This window comes from Heptranchias perlo, chromosome 9, assembly GCF_035084215.1.
Source record: "Heptranchias perlo isolate sHepPer1 chromosome 9, sHepPer1.hap1, whole genome shotgun sequence".
Taxonomy (NCBI): domain Eukaryota; kingdom Metazoa; phylum Chordata; class Chondrichthyes; order Hexanchiformes; family Hexanchidae; genus Heptranchias; species Heptranchias perlo.
In genome coordinates, this window is record NC_090333.1 from 28,122,549 (window position 1) to 28,140,125 (window position 17,577).

The 17,577-nt window shown below is 42.4% G+C and overlaps 1 protein-coding gene and 2 non-coding genes across 3 annotated transcripts; all 3 read left to right on the plus strand.

Moving 5' to 3' along the window:
• The first annotated feature begins 9,142 nt into the window (after nucleotides 1-9,142).
• Nucleotides 9,143-16,180, plus strand: LOC137325229 (small ribosomal subunit protein eS8). The gene is made up of 6 exons (XM_067990082.1): nucleotides 9,143-9,329; nucleotides 10,332-10,438; nucleotides 11,062-11,161; nucleotides 11,275-11,450; nucleotides 13,055-13,184; nucleotides 16,021-16,180. Exons 1-6 carry the CDS (start codon nucleotides 9,326-9,328, stop codon nucleotides 16,128-16,130), a joined length of 627 nt encoding a protein of 208 aa, XP_067846183.1. The 5' UTR covers nucleotides 9,143-9,325; the 3' UTR covers nucleotides 16,131-16,180.
• Nucleotides 10,181-10,263, plus strand: LOC137326057 (small nucleolar RNA SNORD55/SNORD39). Its single transcript, XR_010964075.1, has one exon. It is a non-coding gene; the product is annotated as a small nucleolar RNA SNORD55/SNORD39 (small nucleolar RNA).
• Nucleotides 16,181-16,571: 391 nt separating the features above from the next.
• LOC137326066 (small nucleolar RNA SNORA35) lies at nucleotides 16,572-16,703 on the plus strand. Its single transcript, XR_010964083.1, has one exon. It is a non-coding gene; the product is annotated as a small nucleolar RNA SNORA35 (small nucleolar RNA).
• The last annotated feature ends 874 nt before the right edge of the window (nucleotides 16,704-17,577 follow it).

Genomic DNA, 17,577 nt, shown 5'->3' on the forward strand with positions numbered 1-17,577 from the left:
CTGGTTTACAGCTGTTGACCTTTTAAAATAACTAGTTAAACCACCTTGTCTGAGCATACAAGTGGTGAGCTTTGAGATAATATTTTCAAGTGAAACTTGCAGATAGGTTTCAGTGTTTCACATCAGTACAGCCAGTTTCTACTTTTGATGTCTTCAAAAGTATTTTTAATACACAAACATAAATTGAACTTCTCCAATAGAAACAGGGTGAGGGCCCTTTTTCAGTTACCCTTCTGTCTTGCATCTGCTCCACTGATTCCAGATTGATTGGCACAAAGGTACCTGACTATTATCGGAAAAGTAGCCTGACTTGTATATCAGACTGTCACATGCCCCACCTATCCTCTGCTGGGGAAAACAGCCCTAAGCAGTACCAATCTTGCTTTTCCTACTCTTGCATACTAGCTTGTGGCCAGTTAAAATTAATGCTACAATCCTATGCTGACATGAATCCCATAACCGGCAGCAAATCATCTAAACCAATCCTAGGGGTCTGTAAGATCATCACTATTTCTGTCATTCTAGGCATACAGTGCACTCAGTGCAGCAAACTATAACTATTATGGTAGTTGTTTAATTGATCTAAGAAGCAATAGGCTTGCTCTGTGCAGGACACTAAATGCAAGCACACACAGGATTGCACTGAGCAGTTTCAGGCCAATGAACCACAGCATGACCAGTCCCTGAAAGTTGCTATGCTATGTTTTTGCTGCATATGTCAGTATTAATGCTGCATCAGTAAATTACAATAAATAACTGGCAAAAAAGCACCTGTTGGTTAGTAGAATCATTTGATATTTAGTAGGGAATTTGACACTTTCATGTTAGCAATAGCAGGATTTGTTTTTAAACTACGGTGTGACCACAGGTTGAGAAACAGAAAAGATCAAAATGGGGAAAGTTCATACCCACAAAAGTTTAGTATTTGCTCACTTGCATTCACTTTAAACCATCCTGCAGCCTGTCATGTCAATCACAAGCCTCTTAAATAAACTTACAATGCACAGTTGGCAAAATGTCCAAAGTGCTCAATGCTGGATTTTTTTTTTAAAGCTGGAGCTAAAGAAAATTCAAAGCTGTAGCCACTGGTCCTAAGATGGCCCTGAAGGCCTATCTTACTGGCTCGATAAGTAAGGACAGGATCTGGTTCTGTTGTGACTCACTGAATAAGCCAGTAGCTTACCTCCTGCCTCGGCTCACAATGAAGAATGGCCACTTGAAATGAAGTACTTGAGGCCTGCCAGCAGCCTATGAGCATCCTGCAGCAACAGTAGGGGACTTTGGGAGAGTAGAATAGAAAATTATCTATTATCTGGCTATATAATATCAATACAAGAGGCATATGCAATATGACAAAGCAATTCTGACTTAGTGGGTAAAATGCACCATGTAATGTGGAACTGATCCATACAGACCAGGAAGGTCCTAGGTTCAAACTCTAGTATGTGCTGATTTAGCAGATCCGAGCAGCAGCAGTGCAAATATTATAATTAGCTTCAATGCCCTGGCCTAGGGAGGGGGAAAATATCAGCAAAGATTCTGGTTCCTGATCACTGTTATAAAGTGCATAGCTATATCTACTGAGTGAGGATAGGATTGAGTTTAGATGCGATGTTCTCCACAGTCGAATTATAGAAAGATTACAGCACGGAAGGAGGCCATTTGGCCCATCGAGTCCACACCGGCTCTATGCAACAGCAATCCAGCTAGTCCCACTCCCCCGCCCTATCCCCGTAGCCCTGCAATTTTTTTCCTTTCAAGTACTTATCCAGTTCCCTTTTGACGGCCATGATTGAATCTGCCTCCACCACCCCCTTGGGTAGTGCATTCCAGATCCTAACCACTCGCTGTGTTTAAAAAAAAAAAGTTTTTCCTTATGTCACCTTTGGTTCTTTTGCCAATCACCTTAAATCTAGGTACTCTGGTTCTTACCCTTCTGCCAATGGGAACAGTTTCTATCTACTTTGTCTGGACCCTTCATGATTTTGAATACCTCTATCAAATCTCCTCTCAACCTTCTCTGTTCCAAGGAGAACAACCCCAGTTTCTCCAGTCTATTCACATAACTAAAGTCCCTCATATAAAGCCCAGGATCCCATATGCTTTTTTAGCCACTTTCTCAACCTGCCCTGCCACCTTTAACAATTTGTGTACATATATCCACACATTGTTCCTGTACCCCATTTAGAATTGTGCCCTTTAGTTTATATTGCCTCTCCTCATTCTTCCTACCGAAATGTATCACCTCGCATTTTTCTACATTAAACTTCATCTGCCACGAGTCTGCCCATGCCAGCAGCCTGTCTACGTCCTCTTGAAGTCTATCACTATCCTCCTCACTGTACACTACACTTCCAAGGTTTGTGTTATCTGCAAATTTGAAAATTGTGCCCTGTACACCCAAGTCCAAGTCATTAATATATACTAAGAAAAGCAGTGATCCTAGTACCGACCCCTGGGGAACACCAGTGTACACCTCCCTCCTGTCCAAAAAACAACCATTCACCACTACTCTCTGTTTCCTGTTACTTAGCCAATTCTGTATCCATGCTGCTTCTGCCTCTTATTCCATGAGCTTCAATCTTGATGACCAGTCTATTGTGCAGCACTTTATCAAACGCCTTTTGAAAGTCCATATAAACCACATCAACTGCATTTCCCATATCTACCCTCTGTTACCTCATTAAAAAACTCAAGTCAAGTTAGTTAAACACAATTTGCCTTTAAGAAATCCATGCTGGCTTTCCCTAATCAATCCACACTTGTCCCAGTGACTGCTAATTCTGTCCCGGATTATCGTTTCTAAACATTTCCCCACCACCGAGGTTAAACTAACTGGCCTGTAGTTGCTGGATTTATCCTTACACCCCTTTTTGAACAAGGGTGTAACATTTGAATTCTCCAGTCCTCTGGCACCACCTCCTTTTCTAAGGATGTTTGGAAGATTATTGCCAGTGCCTCCACAATTTTTACCTTTATTTCCCTCAGCAACCTAGGTTGCATTCCATCTGGATGGGGTGACTTATCTACTTTAGGTACAGCTAGCCTTTCTAGTACCTCCTCTATCAATTTTTAGCCCATCCATTATCTCAACTACATCTTCCTTTACTGAGACTTTGGCAGCATCTTCTTCCTTGGTAAAGACAGATGCAAAGTACTCATTTAGTACCTCAGCCATGCCCTCTACTTCCTTGAGTATATCTCCTTTTTGGTCCCTAATCGGCCCCACCCCTCTTCTTACTACCCATTTACTGTTTACATGCATTTAGAAGGCTTTTAGATTCCCTTTTATGTTAGCTGCCAGTCTATTTTCATACTCTCTCTTTGCCCCTCTTATTTCCTTTTTCACTTCCCCTCAGAACTTTCTATATTCAGCCTGATTCTCACTTGTGTTATCAACCTGACATAAGAAAATAAGAACATAAGAAATAGGAGCAGGAGTAGGCCACATGGTCTCTTGAGCCCACTCCGCCATTCAATCAGATCATGGCTGATCTTCAACCTCAACTCCATTTCCCTGCCTGATCCCCATATCCCTTGATTCTCCTAGAGTCCAGAAATCTGTCCATCTCAGCCTTGAATATACTCAACGGCTCAGCATCCACAGCCCTGTGGGGTAGAGAATTCTAAAGATTCACAACCCTCTGAGAAGAAATTCCTCCTCATTTCAGTCTTAAATGGCCGACCACTTATCCTGCGACTATGCCCCCTAGTTCTAGACTCTCCACCCATGAAACAACCTCTCAACATCTACCCTATCAAGCCCCCTCATAATCTTATATGTTTCAATTAGATCACCTCTTATTCTTCTAAACTCGAGAGAGTATAGGCCCATTCTACTCAACCTCACCTCAGGAGAGCCCTCTCATCGCAGGAATTAATCTAGTGAACCTTCGCTGCACCATCTCTAAGGCAAGTATATCCTTCCTTAGATAAGGAGACCAAAACTGTACACATTACTCCAGGTGAGGTCTCACCAAAGCCCTGTACAACTGTAGTAAGACTTCCTTACTCTTTTACTCCAATCCCCTTGCAATAAAGGCCAACATTCCATTTGCCTTCCTAATTGCTTGCTGTACCTGCATGCTAACTTTTGTGTTTCTTGTACGAGGACACCTAAGTCTCTCTGAACACCAACATTTAATAGTTTCTCACCATTTAAAAAATATTCTGTTTTTCTATTTTTCCTACCAAAGTGAATAACCTCACATTTCCCCACATTATCCTCCATCTGCACCATCTTGCCCACTCACTTAACATGTCTATCTCCCTTTGCAGACTCTTTGTGTCCCCCTCACAGCTTACTTTCCCCTGACATCTGTCATACGCCCCTTTTTTCTGTTTCATCTTACTCTCTATATCTTTTGTCATCCAGGGAGCTCTGGCTTTAGTTGCCCTACCTTTCTCCCTCATGGGAATGTACCTAGACTGTACCCGCACCATCTCCTCTTTAAAGGCCGCCCATTGTTCAATTACAGTTTTGCCTGCCAATCTTTGGATCCAATTTACCCGGCCAGGTCCGTTCTCATCCCACTGAAATTGGTCCTCCTCCTATTGAGTATTTTTAATTTAGAATGGTCCGTGTCCTTTTCCAGAGCTATTCTAAACCTTATACTATGATCGCTGTTCCCTACATATTCCTCCACTTGGCCTGCCTCAATCCCCAGAACCAAATCCAGCAATGCCTCCTTCATTGTTGGGCTGGAAATGTACTGGTCAAGAAAGTTCTCAACATACTTCAAAAATTCCTCCCTCGCTTTGCCTGGCATCTTTCATTGTGTAGGCCAGGGGTTCCAAATTATATGGATAAACGTCCTTGTACCTCAATGATCAGTTTTACCAAGTTCTGGATAGCTTTCTTACATCTTGGGAGTTGTGGGTGAGCGGTGCATGTGTGTCTGTGTCTTTCTCTCCGCGGCCCCCCCCCCCCCCCCCCCCCCCGCCTTCTCTGTTCATCTTTTTTATTACTCTTCCCTTCTTTGCTATTTTCTCCTCTATCTTACTCAGGCTTCCATTAATTGTTACTCTCCTATGTTTCTGTTTCTCCCACAATCTGCTTGTATCGATTATTTTCCCCATGTCAATCGTACTGTTGTACTTGCCCTCTCATTCTGTGTTTTTCTATTATGTTCACCCTGTCTGTTACATTCCTAAATATCCTACCCTCCCTGTCACATTTTTGGGTTATTACACTACATATTTTCTTGGGTTCAGCATCGCTGCTCCCAACTTCACGTCCTCATGATCCAGACTGCATCTTTTCCTGCAAAGTATCTGGGTAAACAATAGCAAATTGCAGGGATGGTAACAGAACCGTGGCTGGAGAGTCTAGAACTCGGGGTCATAGTCTCAAGATAAGGGGTCGCTCATTTAGGACCGAGATGAGGAAAAATTTCTTCACTCAGAGGGTTGTGAATCCTTGAAATTCTCCACCTCAGTGGGCTGTGGATGCTCAGTCGTTGTGTTTAGTCAAGACTGAGATCGATAGATTTTTGGACACTAAGGGAATCAAGTGTCCGGGGACAGGGCGGGAAAGTGGAGTTAAGATAGAAGATCATCCATGATTTTATTGAATGGCAGGGAAGGATCGAGAGGCCGTATGTTCTTAACCCCAATTCTGAACTTCAGCTACTGGAATGTACTCTCCAACAGCAGACTGGATAAACACTCTTATCAAATTGAGACACAGGCTTTACACTAATTAGTGGTTTTATTCACATAAGACAATTGAATGAACAGAACACAAATTAACACAGATTTATTCCCTATACCCCTCAATATTTAAAACAAAAAGGTGCAATCGCTTTCTCTCTAAACATGAATCTTTAAATGGATGTCCAGTTATTGTAAGCCCATACTAGCCTACCTCTCTAGACAGCCCCAGTACTAACTTAGAATACTCAGCCTTTCAGCTGGTGACTATGAATTTCAAACACATTGACTGCTCTCCCAAGACTGCTAGGAACCTGGCTGTGAGTTGCTAATATAATTCTGAGAGGAAGTCTCTGAACAGCAGCTGCCTATCACAGAGAGCTCTAGCAAATCACGGGTCCTGCCCCCTTCTCAAAAGTCTCAGAAATAATATCAATGAAAGTCTATTTTTTATTACTTAAATATTTTTAAATGGTGAGGAACTATTAAAAGTTGGTGATCAGAGAGATTTGGGTGTCATCGCACAAGAAACACAGAAAGTTAACATGCAGGTACAGCAAGCAATTAGGAAGGCAAATGGCATGTTGGCCTTTAATGCAAGGGGGTTGGAGTATAAGAGTAAGGAAGTATTACCACAATTGTACACAATTTGGTGAGACCTCACCTGGAGTACTGTGTACAGTTTTGGTCTCCTTATCTAAGGAAGGATATACTTGCCTTAGATCCAGTGCAACAGAAGCTCACTAGATTAATTCCTGGGATTAGAGGGTTGTCCTATGAGGAGAGATTGAGTAGAATGGACCTATACTCTCGAGTTTAGAAGAATGAGAGGTGATCTAATTGAAACATACAAGATTCTGAGGGGGCTTGACAGGGTAGATGCTGAGAGGTTGTTTTCCCTGGCTGGAGAGTCTAGAACTAGGGCGCGTACTCTCACGATAAGGCGTCGGCCATTTAAGACCAAGATGAGGAGGAATTTCTTCACTCAGAGGGTTGTGAATCTTTGGAATTCTAAATCTCAGAGGGCTGTGGATGCTCAGTCATTGAATATATTCAAGACTGAGACCAATATCTCTTATGGTCTTATGGTTATGGTCTAATAGATTTTTGGACTCTAGGGAAATCAAGGGATATGAGGATCAGACAGAAAAGTAGAGTTGAGGTCGAAGATCAGCCATGATCTGATTGAATAGCAGAGCAGGCTCGAGGGGCCATATGGCCTACTGCTGCTCCTATTTCTTATGTTCTCACATCACTATGTCAGCCGGGGGTCTATCCTTTAAACTGTGACCAAGCGGCTTCTCGTGGAGGTCAGCCTTGATTCAGTGGTAGCACTCTCGCTTGAGTCAAATGGTTGTGGGTTCAAGCCTCAGTCCAGACACGTAAGCATATAATCTGACACTTCTGTGCAGTACTGAGGGAGTGCTGCACTGTTGAAAGTATTGCTTTCAGATGAGACATTAAAGTGAACCCCCATATCGCAGGTATATATGAAAGATCCCATGAAACTATTTGAAGACGAGCAGAGGTGTTCTCCCAGTGTCCCAGCCAATATTTATCCCTTAACCAACACCATTAAAAAAAATTATCTGGTCATTTATCTCATTACTGTTTGTGAGACCTTGCTGTAAGCAAATTGACTGCCATGTTTCCCTACATTGCAACAGTGACACTCTTCAAAAGTACTTCATTGGCTGAGAAGCATTTTTGGGATGTTCTGAGGTCATGAAAGGCATTACATAAATGCAAGTTCTTTCTTTATTTTATTTCTTTAGTCTGACTGGTTGTGAGCTATGCTGAGCAATTTGACTTGAACACCTTAAGCAGCAATGTGTTCCAAAAGTACTTCTGAGGAGTAATGTGGACCATCTACGATAATACAATTGCAAATAACGGCTCCCTGGGTAGATTAACGAATTCATGCTCCAGAGCACTGTTGTATGGGCCAAAACAAATTTACACCTTTAAGAAAATCTACCAAACTGTCAGGCTCGAGGTGGCGGCTTTCTGTTGAAAAAAATACTTTGTGTGGCCTGGGAGTTAACCGTATACATGCTGTTTCTTGCAATACAAAAATAAAAGTTTTTAAAAATCAGCACAGGCTAAATCCACTTTGCCACCCTGTGCTTTTGGAGGCTTACCATTTGCAGCCTTTATATTTGTTATCTTTTAAAGTAAAGATCTATAATAGCACAAGAGAGCCTTGATCTGTGATTAGCCCATTCCTCCTCCTCCTCCTCTTCCTGAACAACATGCTGCCCTTTGACATCATCCATAGATATGGGGTCAACTTCCACACATCCAGTGACCACACCCAGCTCTATCTCTCTACCGCCTTTCTCGACCCTTCCACTGCTCTGTGCTGTCAGACTGCTTATCCAATATTCAATCTTGGATGAGCTGTAATTTCCTCCAGTTAAAAATTGGGAAGAATGAAGCCATCGTTTTCAGCCCCCACCACAAGCTCTGTACCCTTACCACCAATTCCATCCTCCTCCCCAGCCACTGTCTCAGTCTGAACTCAGTGTCCTATTCAATCCTCAGATGAGTTTCCGATCCCGTAACTTCTTCGTTACAAAGACTGCCCACTTCCACCTCCGTAACTTTGCCCATTTCAGCCCCTGTCGCGGTCCATCTGCCACTGAAACCCTCATCCATGCCTTTATGACCTCCAGACTCGACTATTCCAATGCTCGCCTGGCCAGCCTGGCAACAGCCTCTGTAACATTCAGCTGTTCCAAAACTCTGATGCCTGTAGCCTATTCAACACCAGGTCCTGCTCAGCTTTTTCCTGTTCTTATGCTGACTTGTATTTGGCTCCCAGTCTAAAATTCTTAAGGTCCTCCATTTAAATCCCTTCATGGCCTTGCAACTCCCTATTACTGTAACCTCCTTCAGCCCTATAACCCTCCCAGAACTCCCCTGTCCAATATTGAGGTGAACGAAAGTGAGACCCAAAAATCTTATCAGCGTACCCTTGTAATATATACACGTCAAGAGACCACATGATTATCCTCATCTGAATGACCAGTTTCGCTTGTATATGTTTGTGTAACTCCCTGTTAACGCAGAGATTAGGGTTGATTAAAAGCTTGGTCAAAATGATGGTTTTTTAGAGAGAGGTAAGTTGTTCCAGATTTACTGATATTTTACAAAACCGTACAGCCCCTTTAAATGGTTTGCTTCAGGTGATCGTTAGCATTTTAGGGGGTTACAGGAGTGCACTAAACTTTAATGATGAAATCCGAAAACCAAGGCAGCCGAGGTCCCTTGAACACTTTGTCTGGGTGAATGGAAGGCCCGGCCCGGCCCGGCCGCTCACTGACTCCTCGCCAAGGCTGTAATGAGCGGCTCACCGGGAAGGAGAACCGCCTGAAGAGGCTTAAAGTTAACGTGCGGGTAAATATTCCGTTGAGTTCGAAACACCTTTCCATCCCCCTACAGGTTAAAGCCGGAGAATATTTAACAACAGTTGGGTTGTAACGTTAACTTTCGTTGTATATTCGAACTCAAATTGACCCTCACGCTTCTCGCCCCTCACAAACATGGCGCCGCTTCTCGCCCCGTCCGTAATCGTTACGTCACTCCGCGCGCGCCTGAGCTCACGCGAGACTTTGAATCGACTTATGGCCCAGAAACCTTTGCGTTTTCTCTTTCCAACCGACGCCTGAAAATGGGTACGTGCGGCGCAGGGTTTGCATTAATGTAATCCGAATCAATCCGGCATTTGTATCAGATTGGGGCCGTCAAAATGTCACAGACTAAGTTCAAGTAAGCGTGAAGATGAGGGCGGGCTGTGCCTGGGACGACTGCTCGGGCTGGTTTTGGTGATATTTTAGTGTTTAATGTCGGGAGTCTCGATGGTGAATGGAGATATCCAACATGGCCGCCCTCTGCCCCTGCCTGTAGTTGGAGGTCGGCTTTAGGCTCTTGTGGCCGGTTTACCCGGGGGAATGTGCTGTTACAATCTGCTCATCACCAGGTTATTTACAGATACAAAAATTCTGGGCCGATCGGCAAACGGCCGGGTTGGGAATGGCCTTAGGGAGAGGTTCGGGTTCTAAACTTCCTTGTTAGGGGGCTGCAGCTCTTGGACCGAGGCCCTGTTAATCCAGGAGTAAATGTAGTCACTTGTAGGTATGATTAAAAGTTTCTTTGTTAATTATTTTACTCGAGAAGCTATTTCACGAGGGTCTGTTGTTTATCCCATAAAGTGATGCCCCAAACCAGAAGCTGCATTTGCACCTGGGTACTACTAAAATTGGGAATGTGATTAAAGGGGTGATGGAACCTGAGCATTAGAGCTTAGTTATTCTGGAATCTCCTCATTTCGATCTGTTTTAACTTGTACATTATGATTTATTTTAACATAACGAGTTATTTTTTTACAAGGCCATTTGAGATGTAATCTGTTTTGCAGAGTGGGTTTAAGCACATAATGAACTTCCATCAGCTAGGTTTATTGCTTGGTGCCCTGATTGTTAGTTTTAAAAGCTTTATTGTAGAGGGTTGGATTTGTAATTAAGCAGGTGTAAATGATGAAACTCTTATTTGCTGTGAAACCCTGAATTTACCATGTGGAGAACTACCTTGGAGAGCTGAACACCTGCTGAACATGTCTGCTTGTTTTGTATTCTGATTGAATGGGAGTTTTTTTAAAATTTGATGTTCTATGACAGGTATTTCCAGGAACAATTGGCACAAGCGTCGCAAGACTGGAGGCAAAAGGAAGCCGTACCACAAAAAGAGAAAGTATGAACTTGGGCGTCCTCCTGCAAATACCAAGGTATGGGAGACAGGAGTGCTTTTGGAGTTTGATCAAGGCTGTACTATTGGTAGTACAGGGGGGTGAGTGGAATATGATTCGAGATGTTATTGTAGGTGGAATTGGTTGCTCCTATTTTTCAGCAGTGTGAATGATGAAAACATGACTTTTTTTGATAGGTGGGTTTGTTTTGACTGTTCTGGTCAAATTTGGACCCACCAATGTTACTCTTGTCATAGTTACACTGACCACACTGTCAATTTTTCCTTTCCTCCTGTAGGTTTTGATGGGACTGTTTTCAATATTTTTTGAATGTCATTTTTTTAATACAACTGTTGACTTACATGTGCTTTAATCTTGAGTGGTGAATATGGCAAAGCAGTGGTTTACATTTTGTGGCAATCTCTACTCCAGGCATATTTTCCAGTTTTAAATTTATGGCCTTTAAATGTTGGACATAATAGAAGCATGTCAAACCTAACATGAGTGTACCTACATAACAATATGTATGTAGTGCACCATTTGGTCCCAAAGTGTCAGGATTCCTTGGTATGAATGGCAATTTGATTTGGGCTTTGCACAGTTGATAGTGACTGACACTGAAATGTGCCATGTATTTAGTGATATCTTTGACATGTCTGCAGATTGGACCACGCCGTATCCACACTGTGAGAGTCCGTGGTGGAAATAAGAAATACCGGGCATTGAGGTTGGATGCTGGAAACTTCTCTTGGGGTTCTGAATGTAAGTTCTTCAGGGTTTTGTTGCCCTCTTCTGTCTCCTTTTTTTGGACTAGAATTTCTCTGGTCAACTGTACCATTTCCAAACCAGTGGTAAAATGCATTTTTTTTTTGTAGGTAGCACACGGAAGACCAGGATCATTGATGTGGTCTACAATGCCTCCAACAATGAATTAGTTAGGACAAAAACGTTAGTAAAGAACTGTATTGTTCTGATCGACAGTACTCCCTTCAGGCAGTGGTATGAGTCTCACTTTGCCCTTCCCCTTGGCCGAAAGAAGGGTGCTAAGCTGGTATGTGGAGCAGTTACTCAATTGAATTAAATAACGATGAAGTTCATTTCTATTCTGCCATTGGATCACAGTGGTTTTTACTTCAATGTGTTTTCACTGAAATAAAGACAGATAATGCTGGAAACACTCAGCTGGTCAGTTAGCATCTGTGGAGAGAGAAATTGAGTTACCATTTCAGGTCGATAACCTTTCATCAGAACTGGAAAATTTTAAAGATGAACCGCTTTTAAGAAGTATAGAAAAGGTGGGGACAAAAGTGATGGTGCAAGGCAAAAGGGCCTGGGGCATCGAAGCCTTGCCAGATTTTCATGCTTTCCTCATTCTGCAGTAATCATTTACACTTCCTCTGGACCCATCTTTTGTTTCTATACTTGTCTCATTATCACCTCCTTTTGCCTTGCACCATTATCGTTTTTGCCATTTAATCACTTGAATGTAGCTACGTTCAAATACTCTGGTAATGTTTGCTGCTTAGGCTCATGCGTGACCAATGACTACTTGGAGGAGGAGAGGAGGTAGATCTATGCTGTCTGGAGTATAACTGGTTGCCTTTAGCAGAAGACTGCTACAGGGAAAGCGCATTTTATAATAGTTCTTAAGAACATAAGAAATAGGGCCAGGAGTAGGCCATATGGCCCCTCAAGCCTGCTCTGCCATTCTGTAAGATTGTGGATTAACTTTTACCTCAATTCCACTTTCCCACCCTATTCCCATTTCCCTTAGTGTCCATATATCCATCAATCTCAGTCTTGAAGATACCTAATGTCTGAGCATCCACAGCCCTCTGGGGTAGAGAAGTCCAAAGATTCACAACTCTGAGTGAAGACATTTTTCTTCAACGTGGTCCTAAATGGCTGGCCCCTTATCTTGAGACTATGCCCCCTAGTTCTAGACTCTCCAGCCAGGGGAAACAACCTCTCAGCATCTACCCTGTTCTGCCCTCTAAGAATGTTATACGGTTCATTGAGATCACCCCTCGTTCTTCTAAACTCCAGAGAATATAGGCTCAATCTCTCCTCCAAAGGACAACCCTCTCATCCCAGAAATCAATGTAGTGAGCCTTCGTTGCACCCCCTCTAAGGCAAATATATCCTTGTGTAAGGAGACCAAAACTACATAGTACTCAAGGTGTGGTCTCAACAGAGCCCTATATAATTGCAGCAAAACCTCCTTACTCTTAACTCCAACCCCCTTGCAATAAAGGCTAATATACCATTTGCCTTCCCAATTGCTTGCTGTAATTATCTTTCATGGGATATTATGTGATCCATGAGACTATTTAAAACACATGATGCTTAAGTGCTACATCTTCCCAGCAAAAATAAAATGTATATGTGGTACAACTGTCTTGCAATTTGATTTTTTTTTTTAAATGTGCCACAGTTCTAATATTTAGTGAAATAGTAGCAGTAGCTAAGTTCCATGCATTCTGCAATCATGCATATCCTACTTTTTATACTGGTGTTTTTAGTTGTATTAAACCAACATAATGGCACAATTGTCTAAACTGCATATATCCTATTTACCATAGGATTTGTTGGGACATTTTTTTATATAGCTGTTTACCTATCCTGTAATATAAGATGACGTTTTGTTGATTTCAGACCCCTGAAGAGGAAGAAATTCTGAACAAGAAACGGTCAAAGAAAATCCAGAAGAAATATGATGATCGTAGAAAGAATGCAAAAATCAGCCAACTGCTTGAAGAACAATTTCAGCAGGGAAAACTGCTTGGTAAGTAAAGATCCTGCCATTGAACAAATTTCTTTGTAGAGAATATCCTGAATTTTATAAAAACTCAGCCCTATCAATCCCTGGTGAATTCGCCTGACCTAATGATGAAAATTTTGTCCAGTTCTGCTGACATTTAAATGATATGTTAGAAATCTGAAGAGGGCTGCTGTTCAAATTAGTCAGCAGAGCTTCCCTGATGACTCTGGATATGCAGGTCTTGGTACAGTCTGCAGCATGTCAAGTTAGTCACACTCAACTTTGAGAGAAGTGAGTGGATAATAAAATGTGGCTTCACGTAGTAGTTAAAGAGGAGAGGTGTGAACTATTGGATGAGGTAAACATAACGAGAGAGGAAGTACTAGAGGGACTGGAATCCTTGAAAGTTGATAAGTCACCAGGGCTGGATGGATTGTTTCCTAGGCTATTGAAGGAAGCCAGGGAGGAAATAGCAGATGCTCTGAGGATCATTTTCCAATCCTCACTAGATACAGGGGAGGTATCGGAGGACTGGAAGACTGCCAACGTAGTACCATTGTTTAAAAAGGGTACGAGGGAAAGGCCGAACAATTATAGGCCGGTCAGTCTTACCTTGGTGGTGGGCAAACTATTAGAATCAATACTGAGAGATAGGATAAACTGTCACTTGGAAAGGCACTGTTTAATCAGGGATAGTCAGCATGGATTTGTTCAGGGAAGGTCATGCAGTACAAATCTGATTGAATTCTTTGAGGAAGTGACGAGGAGGATTGATGAGGGTAGTGCAATGGATGTTGCCTACATAGATTTTAGTAAGGCATTTGACAAGGTCCCACATAGCAGACTGGTCAGAAAGGTAAAAGCCCAAGGGATACAAGGAAAGGTGGCGAATTGGCTCATAACAGGGAACAAAGGGTAAAAGTCGATGGATGTCTTTGCGAATGGAAATCCGTTTCGAGTGGTGTGCCACAGGGCTCAGTGTTGGGTCTCTTGCTGTTTGTGGTATATATTAATGATTTGGACTTGAATGTAGGGGGCATGATTGGCAAATTTGCAGACGACACAAAAATTGGCCGTGCAGTTGATAGTGAAGAGGATAGCTGTAGATTCCAAGAAGATATCAATGGGTTGGTGGAGTGGGCGGAAAAGTGGCAAATGGAGTTCAACTCGGAGAAGTGTGAGGTAATGCACTTGGGGAGGGCAAACAGTAAAAGGGAATACGTGGTAAACGGGAATATATTGAGGGGTAGAGGAAGTGAGAGACCTTGGTGTGCATGTGCACAGATCCCTGGAGGTGACAGTACAGGTAGATAAGGTTGTGAAGAAGGCATACGGAATGCTCTCCATCACTAGGCGAGGTATAGAATACAAAAGCAGGGATGTAATGATGGAACTGTATAAAACACTGGTAAGGCCACAGCTGGAGTATTGTGCGCAGTTCTGGTCCCCACATTACAGGAAGGACGTAATTGCTCTGGAGAGAGTAGAGGGATTTACAAGAATGTTACCAGGCCTTGAAAATTGCAGCTACGAGGAGAGATTGGAACGGCTGGGGTTGTTTTCCTTGGAGCAGAGGAGGCTGAGGGGAGACTTGATTGAGGTGTACAAAATTATGAGGGGCCTAGATAGAGTAGACAGGAAGTACCTGTTTCCCCTAGCAGAGAGTTCAAGCACTAGAGGACATAGATTTAAGCTGATTGGCGAAAGGATTAGAGGGGACATGAGGAAAAACTTCTTTACCCAGAGGGTGGTGGTGTATGGAATTCGCTGCCCGAATTGGTGGTAGAGGCAGGGACTCTCAACTCTTTTTAAAAAGTACCTGGACTGCACCTAAAGTGCTGTAAGCTGTAGGGCTATGGACCGGGTGCTGGAAGGTGAGATTAGAATGGGCACCTGGTTGTTCTTTGAGCCGGCACGGACACGATGGGCCGAATGGCCTCCTGTGTTGTATCTTTTCTATGGTTCTATAGCACTTGGCTAGAGAGAGATCAGCTTGAAAGAGTGGGTGAATTTTGTGGCTTAAGCTTGGCTATTGTGCGTTCTGTGGTTATTTAGCCAATGACTTGCGTAGTGTACTGGAGGGCTGTTGTGCCTGTGGTTCTGTAACCCAGCATAGCCCAATACCTTGAGGGTGAGGAGCATTGTCGTTTAAAAATAATGGTAACTAGCGATAAATAAAGAACTGTTAATAATTATTGATGGGTCTAGAAGTGTCCAGCTGTATTTGCACAGTAAAATTCAGTTCTTGCTTGCAAAAGTTGTGATTAGACCCCTGGAAGATGCAAAATATGTTTTTGGCCTTTTTTTTAGACTGGGGAAGAGCCTGGTTCCCTTCCACTAAATTAATCTTTAAGTAGAGGCCCTGTGTCCTATAACTCCATGGTCCACCTTATGTTTTAAATGTTCAAATGATCTGTTGAAGACAAGGTGATTAGAGCTTGAATTCCTCCAGCCTGTGGTTAAGGACTGCTGGTGTGGTAGTGGACCATACATAGAATGGAGGTCCTAGACTTTATCCCTGATTTGCTGTTAGTTATTATCAACTAATGATGGGGCACTACAGTTAACAGCAACTTGGGTTAGGGAATGGAGGACAAATCTGAGGTTTTAGCTCCTGATGACTATCTAGTGATGCGCTGTGAGGTATGTTTGTGGATGTTAAGTGAGAACAAGATTGGTTGTAATGCTTGTCCCCATACTCGAAAATAAAACAGCGAACAGTCAGCTACGACTTATATCTTTATGAATGGCTTCTTGGGCAAAAGACAGGCAAGGGAGAAGAGACACCAGCCGATTTATGTAATGAATTAATGATTTATGTTGTCTGTCTGCTATAAGGGGTAATGTTCTTCTTTTGCAGCTTGCATAGCTTCAAGACCTGGCCAGTGTGGCAGAGCAGATGGCTACATCCTTGAAGGAAAAGAGCTGGAATTCTACCTGAGGAAGATCAGAGCCAAGAAGGGCAAATAAACATAGTACTTTAAGGAAAATGTGATATTAATAAACCATTTTTCACCCAATATTGTCGTCTTTGCTAAAGGATTGTGAAATGCCAATTCTCACCTTAGAGGTTTAGTCTTTAGTGTACACAGTTTAAGATTCAAGGCTTAAATATTTTGCAAGATACATTTGTGTTTGCCAGTAATTTGGTGTGGAAACAAAGATATACAAAAATGAAAGCAACCCTCAAGAATTCTTACCGTGGAGCACTTGAATGTTGTTTCATGTGCTTCTCGTGGAATAATTGAGGTTCTGGGGCCCCCAGTACTGTATATGACCAAATTTGCAACTAGTGAAGCAGGCTGATTGTGTGTTGTTCTGTCTGGCTTCCTTCCAAGGTGCACAGAAATTCTCATCCTTACTGAAGGATTCATGGTGTGCTATTTTGTTATATAAAACAGGGTAACTGTTACGCACAATCAAGTGACTTGGTGTCTTGGTTGTAGCCATCCATGTCTCATTCTTGTGCGAGATCAAATTCCAGTTTGCAGAAGGGCTGAGCTTTTACTTGTAGCTTTTCCCTTTCGAAGGCTGGGGACAAGTTCAATTTTTTCCACTTGATGAACTTGTATTTTAATCATTTCTATAGAACAAAATTTGTAAAAGCACCATTAACTTTTTACATGGAGTTCTATCCAAATTTATCAAATAACATGTACGTTGAAACATGAGGCATGGTTGTAATTTGTGAGGAATGTCTAACTTTTTGGAGTGGGAAATATACACATCAAAATCAGTTAATGGTCTGCCGATGATCCATCTCGAAAAAGTGGACCCCTTAGCACATAAAAAAGCAAGATTATCTTGGGGTGTGAGGGTTACCTCCTGCTTCCTTGATCTGGAAGGCTGATTCTTTCAGGGTGCAGCTTTTTCCAAGCCTTGGGAGCTTTAGAGACGGAAATTGGCTTTGTGCACCGGTATATGATATAGGAGATACATGAGGCTTTATATAAATGCAATTTTAGACATTAAGCGCCTCTTTTCCCTTACCTTCTCAGGCAGTTGCTTGAATTAGTCGGCAAGTGCTTAAAAGAACACCTGCATTTGTTGGCTTTGTATATATCTTGTGCAAAGTATAAGCAAAGATAGTATTGAGTTGTCTAGGACGTGAGGGTTGCAGGTTGGAACATGAGTTACAACATCTAGCTAATCTTCCAGACATTTGAAGTCATCTAATAAGTTGTAAATGTGTTTTACCACATTGTGAAACATTATATTAACTGCCATCAGTTTAGATGAAAGGTAATGCTGAGGAGAGTAAATTAGAATTTTGGATAACATCTGAAGTACATGAAAAATGCATTAAAGTTGCTCACTGGGCAGTAGCAACTTAAAGCTGTATTTTCTCCAGGTTCTCTGAGCTGTGAATGCCTTTAGGTCTAAATAGGAGACTGACTCATCAGGTAGGAAAACCTGC

What these genes read in the sequence shown, in the direction of transcription:
- LOC137325229 (XM_067990082.1), top strand. An exon ending in CTTCTCTTGGGGTTCTGAAT is followed by an intron (nt 11,162 to 11,274) that starts GTAAGTTCTTCA and finishes TTTTTTTTGTAG; the next exon opens with GTAGCACACGGAAGACCAGG. An exon ending in GAAAGAAGGGTGCTAAGCTG is followed by an intron (nt 11,451 to 13,054) that starts GTATGTGGAGCA and finishes TGTTGATTTCAG; the next exon opens with ACCCCTGAAGAGGAAGAAAT.